The sequence below is a fragment of the Calliopsis andreniformis genome, chromosome 10 (assembly GCF_051401765.1).
Source record: "Calliopsis andreniformis isolate RMS-2024a chromosome 10, iyCalAndr_principal, whole genome shotgun sequence".
NCBI classification, from domain to species: Eukaryota; Metazoa; Arthropoda; class Insecta; order Hymenoptera; family Andrenidae; genus Calliopsis; species Calliopsis andreniformis.
In genome coordinates this window covers 20,574,142-20,586,075 of record NC_135071.1, presented here as the reverse complement: position 1 = coordinate 20,586,075, position 11,934 = coordinate 20,574,142, and the positions used below count along the sequence as shown (strand labels likewise).

At 31.8% G+C, this 11,934-nt stretch overlaps 2 protein-coding genes across 5 annotated transcripts; both read left to right on the top strand.

The window, feature by feature from the left end:
- The first annotated feature begins 201 nt into the window (after positions 1-201).
- Positions 202-6,817, top strand: LOC143185255 (ATP-dependent RNA helicase p62). 3 transcript variants are annotated; one of them, XR_013002885.1, is made up of 8 exons: positions 218-233; positions 381-478; positions 1,153-1,194; positions 1,510-2,529; positions 2,710-2,888; positions 2,970-3,029; positions 3,912-4,342; positions 5,318-5,457. XR_013002885.1 is itself a non-coding variant. In XM_076388105.1 (7 exons), coding segments are annotated over exons 2-7 (1,596 nt in total). In that variant the 5' UTR covers positions 202-233; positions 381-476; the 3' UTR covers positions 5,738-6,817. The 3 variants fall into 3 exon arrangements, 2 of the variants coding, with proteins under 2 accessions (XP_076244220.1, XP_076244219.1); XM_076388105.1 differs by lacking the exons at positions 1,153-1,194; positions 3,912-4,342 and adding an exon at positions 5,640-6,817 and having other exon boundaries at positions 202-233; positions 5,318-5,554; XM_076388104.1 differs by lacking the exons at positions 218-233; positions 3,912-4,342 and adding an exon at positions 5,640-6,817 and having other exon boundaries at positions 5,318-5,554.
- Positions 6,818-6,965: 148 nt separating this feature from the next.
- LOC143185253 (exportin-4) lies at positions 6,966-11,906 on the top strand. Of its 2 annotated transcripts, XM_076388102.1 has the most exons (12): positions 6,966-7,492; positions 7,911-8,300; positions 8,374-8,710; positions 8,780-9,093; positions 9,168-9,426; positions 9,484-9,740; positions 9,819-10,255; positions 10,340-10,605; positions 10,666-10,832; positions 10,921-11,177; positions 11,261-11,489; positions 11,599-11,906. In XM_076388102.1, exons 1-12 carry the CDS (start codon positions 7,442-7,444, stop codon positions 11,887-11,889), a joined length of 3,255 nt encoding a protein of 1,084 aa, XP_076244217.1. In that variant the 5' UTR covers positions 6,966-7,441; the 3' UTR covers positions 11,890-11,906. The 2 variants fall into 2 exon arrangements, with proteins under 2 accessions (XP_076244217.1, XP_076244216.1); XM_076388101.1 differs by having other exon boundaries at positions 8,374-9,093.
- The last annotated feature ends 28 nt before the right edge of the window (positions 11,907-11,934 follow it).

The following is an 11,934-nucleotide window of genomic DNA, read 5'->3' as shown; positions in this document are numbered from 1 at the left end:
CATTTATCAAATTTAATTTAAAATAAATGAAACGAAATTATACATTATTCATGACCATTGCATGATTTGCGCAACTCGTCTAATGAAAATCAATACTACACAGTTGCGCAGAATACAAAAATGAAGGCATAGAGAGTTTCTGCGCATTCCCACTTCTGTATGTGTTTGATGGATATATGTCTTACATCCGGGTTTAGGGCACATCGTTCTTTCTGTACCTGGGAGCGGCACGGGTAAGATCGTTGTTCGTTGTTCCTTATAATTTTTGTATTTAAATACTTAATTGCCTATATATTTTATGTTGCAATTAATTATCACATGTTTCTTCTTTTTTTCTACATTTATCAAATGTGACGAATGATTAAAAATTTTTATTTTAGAGATCTTTGCCGCTTGTCGGAATACTTGCATACGTACAACAAATCATTACTTTTGGATTCCAATCAGGGACTGAAAAGTCATCTCTAGTAGCAAACATGTGAGTAAAATTTTTATTTTAAAGAATGCAAAAATTGAGATTATCGATCAGATTTGTAGCATTTATCGGTTATTGAGGCCTTGTGATAGAATACGTACTTTTGTACGTCGTAAACGTATTTCGTGGTCGGCCATTACACGATACCTGCAATGCGTCGCTATTACTGAATTTCCGTTATTGCGTCCTTCAAAGATTTATTCGTCTTGCATTATGCAACATTACCTTTTTTAATGGATTAGTTTTTCTCGAATTATATATATTTTTACGGAAAAAAACTTGGAAGTATTATAGTAGCCAGTTCTAAAATGATTTATTAAGCTTCTTTCTGCATTAGTTATAAAAGGTAATGTAGCTTTTATGAATAGGAGATGAATTATTCGATGATAATTATATGATGATTATTTTTTTATGTTATTTGTTGCATAGCACATCTAGTATTAAGCTTTGAACATGCTATTTTTAAACTATTTTTCTGCTAAAGGTTTTACAGGATTTATACTTGTTATATTTTATACATTTTTTATCTTGAAAAAGTTTTATAAAAAATCTTGCTTAAAAACCATTTATTATTAACGAAATATAAAAATTTGAAGCGTTTATACAGTACATATACATAGCTTTAATTCAGAAATTACAAATTCATAACAAATTCGTATGGTATTACTACATTAAAGGTTACGACAAGTAGTTGGAGCCTTTGGATCTCTCAGAGTTAGGTTTGTATCTTAGTAGTTACTAACGGTTAAATTTACTTAAAAAATACTAACATCTGAAAAAGAATAAATCATAGTTCTAGAAAATTTGTAATTATAACAAAACTTCAAATTAGTTTTAACCTCTTATTTTGGCATGCCTCCATTTTGTATACCAGTGGAGCATGAATGCTTGTAAGAGGAAAAGTAAAGAGTGAACATGCCTTCGGTATCCACACATTATTAGTCTGGGGCCGTTTCTCTATGTTTACTACATATCTAAATACCCCTATTATACAAACAATTGTTATTTGAAAATATTGACATTTATCTGTACAGGACGTACGGAGCTATGTCTAATGGTTATAACAACGGTAATTATCGAGGCGGTAGTAAAGGACAGCAAAGAAGTAGATACCCGAGCAGTAATAACATGAACACTGGTCGTTTCGTAAATCGCAATAGCAAAAATTCTACAGGCAGTGCTGGTACCAATTTAAAGAAACCAAATTGGAATTTCGAAAGTCTGAAGCCCTTTAAGAAAGATTTCTATATACCGCATCCCAATGTTCAAGCGCGTCATTCACGAGAAGTAGACTTGTTCAGACAAGAAAATCAAATTACTTTGAAAGGGGATAAAATTCCTAATCCTATTCAACATTTTGAGGAAGGAAATTTCCCCGATTACGTAATGCAAGGTATCAGAAAGCAAGGATTCAATGAACCAACTGCTATTCAAGCTCAAGGATGGCCAATTGCAATGTCTGGTCAGAATATGGTTGGAATAGCCCAAACTGGGTCAGGAAAGACACTGGGATACATATTACCCGCAATAGTACACATAAACAGTCAACAACCTTTAAATCGCGGCGATGGACCAATTGCTTTGATTTTAGCGCCAACTAGAGAACTGGCGCAACAAATTCAGAGCGTCGCTAATGATTTCGGGTCCTTATCCTACGTGAGAAATACCTGTATCTTTGGTGGTGCACCAAAAGGCGGCCAAGCTCGCGACTTAGAACGAGGCGTTGAAATCTGTATTGCTACGCCTGGACGATTAATCGATTTTCTAGAACGTGGAACAACTAATTTACGAAGATGCACTTATTTAGTGTTGGACGAAGCTGATAGAATGCTAGACATGGGATTTGAGCCACAAATTCGTAAGATTATAGAACAAATCAGACCAGATAGACAAGTCCTCATGTGGTCTGCAACTTGGCCAAAAGAAGTTAGAAATCTCGCTGAGGAATATCTTACAAATTATACGCAATTAAATATTGGGTCATTAACGTTGGCTGCTAATCACAATATCCTTCAAATTGTTGATGTTTGTCAAGAACATGAGAAAGAAACAAAGTACGTATCACACCTTTAGTATTTTCTTCAAATTTAACCTATTATGATGATATATTAGCATATGATACTTTATGATTTTATGTAAAAATTTTCCTCTAAGAAGAACTGAGCTGTTTATCTATTTGATATTACTTTTATTTGATTCATTGAGGTTTTAATGTATATATTATTGAATTTTAGATTGGGAACTCTTCTTCAAGAAATTGGTAATGTTAACGACGATGGTGGGAAAACTATAATTTTTGTAGAAACAAAGAAAAAGGTAGAAAATATTACTAGAAATATTCGTCGTTATGGATGGCCTGCTGTGTGTATGCACGGGGATAAATCGCAACAAGAAAGAGATCATGTCCTTAGAGGTATATTTCTATTGAGTACATGAAATAATCATACTGGATGATAATTTTCAGTAATTAATCTATAAAATATTCAAATTTCAGAATTTAGGAACAACAAAGGTTCAATTCTTGTAGCAACGGATGTTGCTGCTCGAGGATTGGGTAAGTAATATCATCTTTTTGGGTTTCGTAACAGATATTAGGCTTTCAAGAATGCATTGGACTTTAGATGTATAACTTGCATTTGCGAAAATCTATACTTGTTTAGAGAAGGGTAGGGTAAAGTGGCGATGTAGCACAGACTGGTTATATGAAGGTGATGCCTCACTTTTGTAGAATAAAAATAATTGATTTCTTTAAGTATAATTCACCATTGTAATTAAGATTAAGAGGAACGAAAGCATTATTGTAATACTTGGTGGGAGTATGTTCTAATGCTCAATAGTATTCGATCAATTAGGACGTGTACAAAGTGATACAAAATGTCTGATACTGCATTAAAAAATGTTTCTAATACACATTCTCAACCTTTACATAAGCTTAGAGCGCTAAATAGACGGCATTAGTTAGCTGGTATAATTATATTTTTAGTTACTTCATTTATTTGTATCACTTGCACTCTAATCTATAGATTTTATTTCTAATTGTACTACGTTTCTAAGGTTTAGTATACAGGCATTGCATATTTTTACACATTGCATCATTATAGGAAGAAGGTAACATAGGATCCACGTACATAAACAGTACAAACGCTTGTAACAGGTTCCATATTTCCTTTACTTCATGAATCGGAGCATCATATTTCGTTTATCTCATATCGTTTATAAAATTGTTAAATTTACCGTTTTAATTGCCTTACCAGCGTCATTGAAAATTCACTAATGCAATCTATTTCAATCGAAAGGAAGAAAATAAGTATCTTAATTTGTGCGCTTGTGTTAAAGCATTGAGAGCGAGAAATATTGGAATACAGGAAGTCGTGTTAGTAATAAGTGTGGGCATCTTATAATTTATGTTAATCAGTCTGGTTGTCCTTTGTTTCAGAGGCACATGGTGCACAAATTGTGTTGAGTGTGCGATGAAAAACGATCGTTCGATAAAGACAATAACATGGCTCACTCATTGTACATGCGCAATTCTGTTTTGCGCATAATATTGTACTTAATGTGCCTCTGTGCTCAGCCTGTGTACCACGCAAAGTAGTAGAGTGGTGCGCGGGGTGGTGCTGCTATCACGCTGGTTGGTTGTGAGATAAGACCGTGGTTTGCATTTCGGAAACAACCGTCACACTTCATAGCCAATGCTCAGCCGGTGTGTTCAGAGACAACAATCTATTGATTTTGCTACTATCGCTACTCGCTGATGTGTGATGCTTAGGACACAACATTGCGATGTGAACTTGCATTCAAGAATAGCACACCCCCTGGGGCGCTCTGTATGCAGTCACATGGAATGCAATGTTCAGCGGTAACAGGGTTTGTATTTAATTATTATGCAGCTAACTTACATTCATATGCACTCAACTTAACCACTTGAGTGCGGAGGGTGGATCTATTTAATGCAGAGTCGCTTCTATGGGAAAAATACAGCATAAAGAATAATCGATAACGATTGTCTTGAATGCAATGTTTTTTCTATAACTTTTTACCCAATTCCAGAATTATCGATAAACAATTTCCATTATTGATGTTGTTTCTGGATGTATGATCTAATTTTCATTTTTACTGACATATATGTCGCGTTCAAATGTTCAAATTTTATTTTTAAATCAGTGAACGACTCAGAACAATCCTTTCCCCGCTTAAGAGGCTAATTTCAAGATCGATGCATATATTAAAACATTTTTTCTAAGTTTCTAACATTTGAGAATGAAAGTTAGGGTAACGCGAAACATTTAATATAATTGATAGACACCAAATTTAACCTTTTCTCAAATATCTCATTGACTACAATACTAAATTTCTACAGGTTTAGTATTAGAAATTATATATTAAAGCTTAAGCTTGTAAATTTCTACTAACAATATTGTTGATACATTGAACTATATTTGAAGTATCTGATTCGTCTACATATTACAACACGTCGCATAAAATAAATAAGCACATTTGATTCAAGGAAGTTAATAGTTATTCAAACATCTATACTTAACATGATAAGTAGGATTTAGTGTATGATTATAGGCTTAGCTGCATATGTGTTTCAATATAAAGAATAGAAATAGAATACAAGTATAGTCTATTTTTTAATTTAAACTAATATTACACTTCTATTTAAAATTAAATATTATAGAATAACTCTTGATAAAAAGAGACATATGAGTTAAAATAATAAGAAAACACAAACCTTTAGTGTATTCAAGAAGTTTAGTATGTCTATTGAGTGTGACCATGGAAAAGTGTACTTGGTTCTCTCATAACAAAACCTGTGTTTTAACGAAATCATTTCTTTAGATGTCGACGACGTAAAGTACGTGATCAACTTCGATTATCCATCGTCATCAGAAGACTACATCCATAGAATTGGTAGAACTGGTCGTTCTAACTGTACAGGAACAAGTTACGCGTTCTTTACTCCTCAAAATAGCCGGCAAGCTAAAGATCTAATTAATGTACTTAAAGAAGCCAACCAAATTGTTAATCCAAAGTTGTCAGAGCTTGCAGACCGAAGCGGAAACTATGGTGGCAGAAGTGAGTGTATATATTTTTAAATGCGTGTCATCTAAAGCATCTATGCAAACGCATTATACAAATTTTCGATATTAATTTTTTTTAGATCGTTGGGGATATAGTAATCGAGGAAGAGAAAATGTTTTCTCTGGAACACATAAACGATTTGACGCCGGAAGGAATTATAGTTACAACTCTAGTTGATTTGTTTTCGACTTCCGAACACATCTCTAAATAAGTAATAATCCCTTGGAGATCTCAAATTTCGTACAATTTCTTTTTAATGTTTCTAACTAGAGGAAGTTCTCCATGAAGGACACGCTTATAGTTATGTGCTCGGCTAATTTTTTACACTATTTTTTTATTTATAATCGTATTTGTTTTAGTTCATAGTAGTACAAATTTCAGAATATCATATACGATAACTATTTTCACGAATTCAGCCTAATACAATGTTGTATTGTACTCCTATTTCTTTTTGTTCATTAAGAAGTGAAAAAAGATTCAATCGGTACTTCGAAACTATTCCGTACAAAAAGTGTTTAATACGAAGTAATTTATTATGACAATCTCTCAAAAGTCAAATTTAATTCCAAAGTTTGTTATGGCCCAACATTATTAGACATTTACTATAATTGCGCTACTTTAAATTTTTTATTTCATAAGTTTTAGTTTTAAAAGTATTTATGAATGATTGGATGTCTTATGCATCATAGAAGTAGGAGCTCAATAACTTGTAAATTAACGGTAACTGCATCAGTATTCATTCCAAGTGTTGATGTGATCAATTTAGTTTTTGGTCGTGCAATGGAAGTTTTGTTCACTTACAAAATGAGAGAATGCACTGACTGTTACGACCCTGAAGCTACAATTTTCTTACACGCATGTCTGTCTCCTATTTATATTTAAAAAAAAAAAAGTGATGGCTTTAATTTGCAAGTATTTCTTGAGTAACTTAACATTCTAACGAAGTTAGCGTATAAAAGTGTAGTTTGACTTGAACTTTCTCTCTATTTAAATGGGATTACTGAAAAATGCTGCATGACATTCGAATCAACGTTCTAAAAGAACGTTTTTGTTAATATTGTATCTTGACCGTAAAAAGCACCGGGGAAAAAACTATTGTATGTTAAATGTATGTCACACTTCTTCAGTTGTTAGCAATAAACAAAAGACGCAACATATCCCACTCCAATTGTTCATAACGATTAATGGTAATGTTCGATTCAGCAAACTCGATTCTGTATTCCAATTTTTAACAAACAATAAACTGTTTAAAAGTCATTCTATTATATTTCTTGTAAGTTGAACTCTAAAAAGCAATATAAAACTACAATGGTTCTACACTTAAACTCTAAACAAATAAGTGGTGTTTTATTGGTATAAATAAGCAAGCATCGTTAGTATGTGTAACACAACGTGAGTTAGTACTCAATTCCCAAATAAATATATGTACCCATGTGAAGTTAGCTCACGATAGTAATCAGACTTAATAAAACATACGTAAAACAATTTCTCTTTGTATATAATTAATTGCGCAACCCTTAATAAGCAACAATTAGGTCAATAAACAACAAATTTTGTAAATAAAAGTATGAAATAGAAATCTAGTACCTTTCAAGCACACATGCGCAGATCCCCAGTAACTTTAATACAGATCATAAGTTCACATTTACATGAAAACTCAAAAACTTGCTCCATCTCTGTGCTGCCAGACTGAGGACGCAAATCTTGAGAATTACCCCCTCCACTACGCATAGTGCATCTTATTGTGCAGTGACTTAAACAATTACGTATTGGTGGTTATATTTCACATAACAACGCAGTTCTACGTCTAACATTTAACCACAATATCTTTTTTTGCAAATTTTTTTTTGCAATTTGGAACCTTCAATAGGTTCTTAACAAATGGCCGAACAAATTATAAATGAATTGGAAAAAGCCGCGCAAGTAATTTTGGTAAGTTAGCATTATTGTAGGAGTAATCTTAAGTCTTCAAAAAGGTTATAACGAATGTGTTTGGTAAAAAACTGAAATAATTTGAATGAAGTAATATTGTGTAGAGTGTGCATATTTTATACTAATATATTTACTTTTCGTATTTTTGTTATTAGATAAAAAAAAGTTTTTTATTTTTTGCTATTATAACGTGATTTATCTTATAATTCTTTTGCTGTAATGTGTATGGAACATTTGTGTGTGTATGTATTTTGTAAACATAACCATATTATTTCTATATTTAATATAAACTATATTTTCTCTGTATGTTTTATTATTGTATGAACCTGTGGTTTTGACTTGTAACTAGCAAAATAAAATTCAACATTTTGAGTACTTGTTTGAAGTGGTTGATATTTTATTTACACTGTGTTTTTAGGCTCCAACAAATTTTATTTCAAATGAAGAACGTCAAAGAGCAGAACAGGTTTTCTTAAATTTTCGAAAAACTAAATCTCCTTATCAATTATGTCAACAAATTTTGGAAACCAATACAAATGATTATATACTTTTTGAAACAACTGGTTTAATAAAATTGGCATTATTACATGAATGGACAACTTTATCAAAAGAGGATATTTCTTCTTTAAGACAATATCTTTTCCATTATATTATAAATAAACCATATTTGCCTCAATATGTAAAAACAAGTATAGTGCACATTATTGCAATTATGATTAAAAAAGAAGCTATAAATGATTATGGACAAGAAAGGCAAAACCTTCTGAATGAAATTGAAAATTTAATAACAATAGGTGACTTGCCAAATGTAAGTGAAGTTGATAAGCTTAAAGTACAGTGTGTTTAAAAATGTTTTGTCTTGAATTTTGTCATACTTGCAGAAAATTCTAGGATGTGATCTTATATTTGCTTTAATAAATGAATATGCAACAAGTGATAAAACTTCTGACATAGGTGTGACATTGGAAGTGCATCTAAAGGAAAGAAATAAATTTCAAGATCATGATTTAAAAAGGATATTCAAGTTTTTTGTTCATGTACTTGATGAATTAATGAAGAAAGATATACAAGAAGATACTGTGAATCTTCTGAAGCATATACTCCCAATCCTAGAAAGTATATTTAGATGGATTCATATTGGTTCGGGCGACAATGCTCTAGATATGTTTGGGTTAAGCCTATCATCAGACACAGAAACCAATTTAGTATTACCATTAGGTAAAGATTGGCATGATATAATACTGCTTCCATCGGTATTAGATTTCATTTTTTCATTGTATTGGTTAGTAAGAGATAATCCACAGTTAGCCCATCACATGAGATGTTGTTTACTTCAGCTTGCAAATGTAAATAATTCAATGATGTCACAAGAAATTAAGTTACAGTATTTCACTAATTATTTGCAACGATTTTTAAAACTCATTACAAGTATTAATATCATCGATGAAGAAGCAAATGCAATTGCTACTATTATAAAAACTCAGTTCACGTATAACAGGGGTATGCTTAAATTATTACCTGAGGATATGTTCAAATTATTTATGGAACAGCTAGTCAGAATCACTTGCATGTTCATAGAAAATACACTTAAAGAAGAATCAGTAAGTTATATAATGCATTGTTACAATGTAAATTATAATTCAAACAAGTTGAACAAATTTTTCATTTTTTACAGTCATGTACCAATGAGTGTTTATTTAATGAAGCATTAAATATTTTGTTTGAAGCATGGATATACGTTTTGTCAGAAAAAAGTCCATTCCCTCGCGAGTTTTGTATACAATCCTCTGGTCAAATATTGAGTATGTACCTCCAATGTCATTTATTTGCACCTGAAGGTAAAAGAAACACGGAACAGAAGAATTTTGACAATGAAGAATTTGGCATTGAAGAAGATGATAAAACCAAATATAAAGAACAATTACAAACAGTTGGTAAGATTTGTATCATGTTTTGTCATTTCTTTCCTTAAAACTTCTTTTCTGTTTTAGGAATTTTCGGAAGACAAGTTCTAAGTCATTCTCTTCCATTATTAGCACAGTTAATAGAAGCTCGTACTTCTAAATTACAGGAATATCTGAATACTATAGCGGAACAAGCTGAATTATTGAATACAATGAACATTATGAACAGATTATATGAAGACATACACTGGTTATTACTTATAGCAGGTCACATACTTTGTATGGAATCTATTGGAGAAGTGGCCACAGCACCAAATGAGATAATGAAATATAGTATAGAACAGGTTTGTAAACAAAGTGAATGGAAAAATTTATGTATATAAAAGTATTTTTAACATACCGCAAATGAATGCATCTTTTAGGAAGAACAAGGAAAAACTGATATGCAAAATACATTCCAATTTTTAGCATCTTCAGAAACTATTTCATCACGTGTGAATGTTCCTATTGAATCAGTTGATCACGTCGTCCGTTTAACGGCAGATGTTTTTCGTTTATGCACCATAGAAAAAACTGCGATATCAATTCGTATAGACAGCATATTAAGCCCTGAATTAAGTTCTACTATAATGTGGTTCTTACGTAGATGGTCTCTTAATTATCTCACAATAGAAGCGAACCAGTCAGAAATGAGTATGACGTTTGTAGAAGTTTTTGGAGAAAATAGCTCTCGTGCATTATGGATCACGAATTTTCTTTTAGAGAATATAGAATATAACATCAATGCGTTTAAAAGTGAGCCGGTATTAATGGAAGAAACTGTACAGTTATTGTTGTCTCTTGTTCCTTCGACGAAACAGTAAGTTCAAAATAATGATATAATGTAGAATTATGAGCGATGAAAGAGTTTAGGATTATACAAAAGGGACATAATGTGTTTCAGACTTATGTACAAATCCGAACGATTTAAATCTATCATAGATTTAGCGGTAAAGGGACGATATGATTTACCACACACCGTTAGAAGAGGATTGATGCAAGTCGTGACAGACGTCGGATTTCGCAGAGAAGAACCAAATTATTGGTTGCAAACATTGCAACCTTTACAAGATCGATGCAAACGACTTATCTATAACGAAAAATTCTTACAATTCTATCAGCGAGAAGACATTAGAATTGAAATAATAGATATCCTAGAATGTTTTATCGGTAAGTTCTTTAATTTTGAAAAACTAAGTGCGGACTATTAATACAATAATATTTTAATAGGAGTTGTACGTGGTATTTGGTATGAGAAAATAGAATCAATAATTTCGTATCTGCTCGTGATTCTACAAGAACTTCCAAACTTACTATCTTTGTACCATAATTATCAAGAAATAGTGATATTAATTTTGGAATTGCTTTCTGAATTTGTACAGGGAATGTACAATAAAGTATGTCTTCAAAGTGATTTTGTACAATTACTTGTTCTTGTTGAGGAATATCTCTTTTTTTTCTTAATACATTATTTCATAATTCTAGAATACACTTCCTCAAATATATAGGATATATGTGGATACAATACAAACTTACGAACGTTGGAATATTAATCGATTAACCATAGATGCAACCACGGGAGAATATACTTATGAAGATATTTTAGCATTAATACAATTGTTAACTAATATGGCATTGACTTTAGTAACAGATGATGTTAGTGATGCGTCTTTATGTGGCCTTAGTATACTTATTCCTATGATAACGATGGATTTGTTGAAGTTTCCGACATTATGTTTACGGTAAGTGAAGAAAGTTCTGTCGTTATCGTGCTCTTAGTAACATTGTCGTTTTAATTAAATTGAAATGGTACTGTTTGTTACAGTTACTTTGAAATGGTAGAATGTCTTTGTCATGCCATACCTGAGAAAATACTCAAGATGAAACCTGAATTGTTACAGCAGCTTTTAGTATCAGTGGAATCAGGCCTAACTTCGTTTGGTTACGATGCGTGTCGTTTATGTTGTTCAATAATTCAAATTTTAGTACGTCATATCATTGACTGTGTTTCACGTGATTTTCCACGAAATGATATAATGGCACCATTTTTAAATGTATGTTTCCCTACTTTATCAATCGTATTTTCGTTTAATGTTAAATCACAGTACAAATATTCATTTGATTAAATGTAAAAAAATAAGTAATTGAAATTATTTCTTTCAGTCACTGATGACCATCACATTGTCACGTCAAATTGATACAAATTATTCCCTAAGTAACATAAGTGAATGTTTCTACTACTTAATATGCTGTTATCAGGAAAGATATGAGCAACTTGTACAAAATATTTTATCTTCTCAGTCGGACCAAGAAGTTGTACAAAGATTGGTGGACGCTTTCACAAAGTTATCCCAGGATATTGATTTTAATAATGAACGTAATTATATCCTAGATTTTTATGATCGATTTCAGGTATTTGCTTTCAATGTATGGGGATTTCTGGTGGTCAAATAAAGCGAATTTATATCAGATTTAATCAGGTTTCTTTTCTTTTTGTAT

Coding starts and splice junctions, on each gene's coding strand:
- LOC143185255 (XM_076388104.1), top strand. Junction 1,195..1,509: donor TTTGGATCTCTCAGAGTTAG/GTTTGTATCTTA, acceptor TTATCTGTACAG/GACGTACGGAGCTATGTCTA. Junction 2,889..2,969: donor AAGAGATCATGTCCTTAGAG/GTATATTTCTAT, acceptor TTCAAATTTCAG/AATTTAGGAACAACAAAGGT.
- LOC143185253 (XM_076388101.1), top strand. CDS start 7,442: ATGGCCGAACAAATTATAAATGAATTGGAAAAAGCCGCGCAAGTAATT. Junction 8,301..8,373: donor CAATAGGTGACTTGCCAAAT/GTAAGTGAAGTT, acceptor TCATACTTGCAG/AAAATTCTAGGATGTGATCT. Junction 10,256..10,339: donor CTTGTTCCTTCGACGAAACA/GTAAGTTCAAAA, acceptor AATGTGTTTCAG/ACTTATGTACAAATCCGAAC.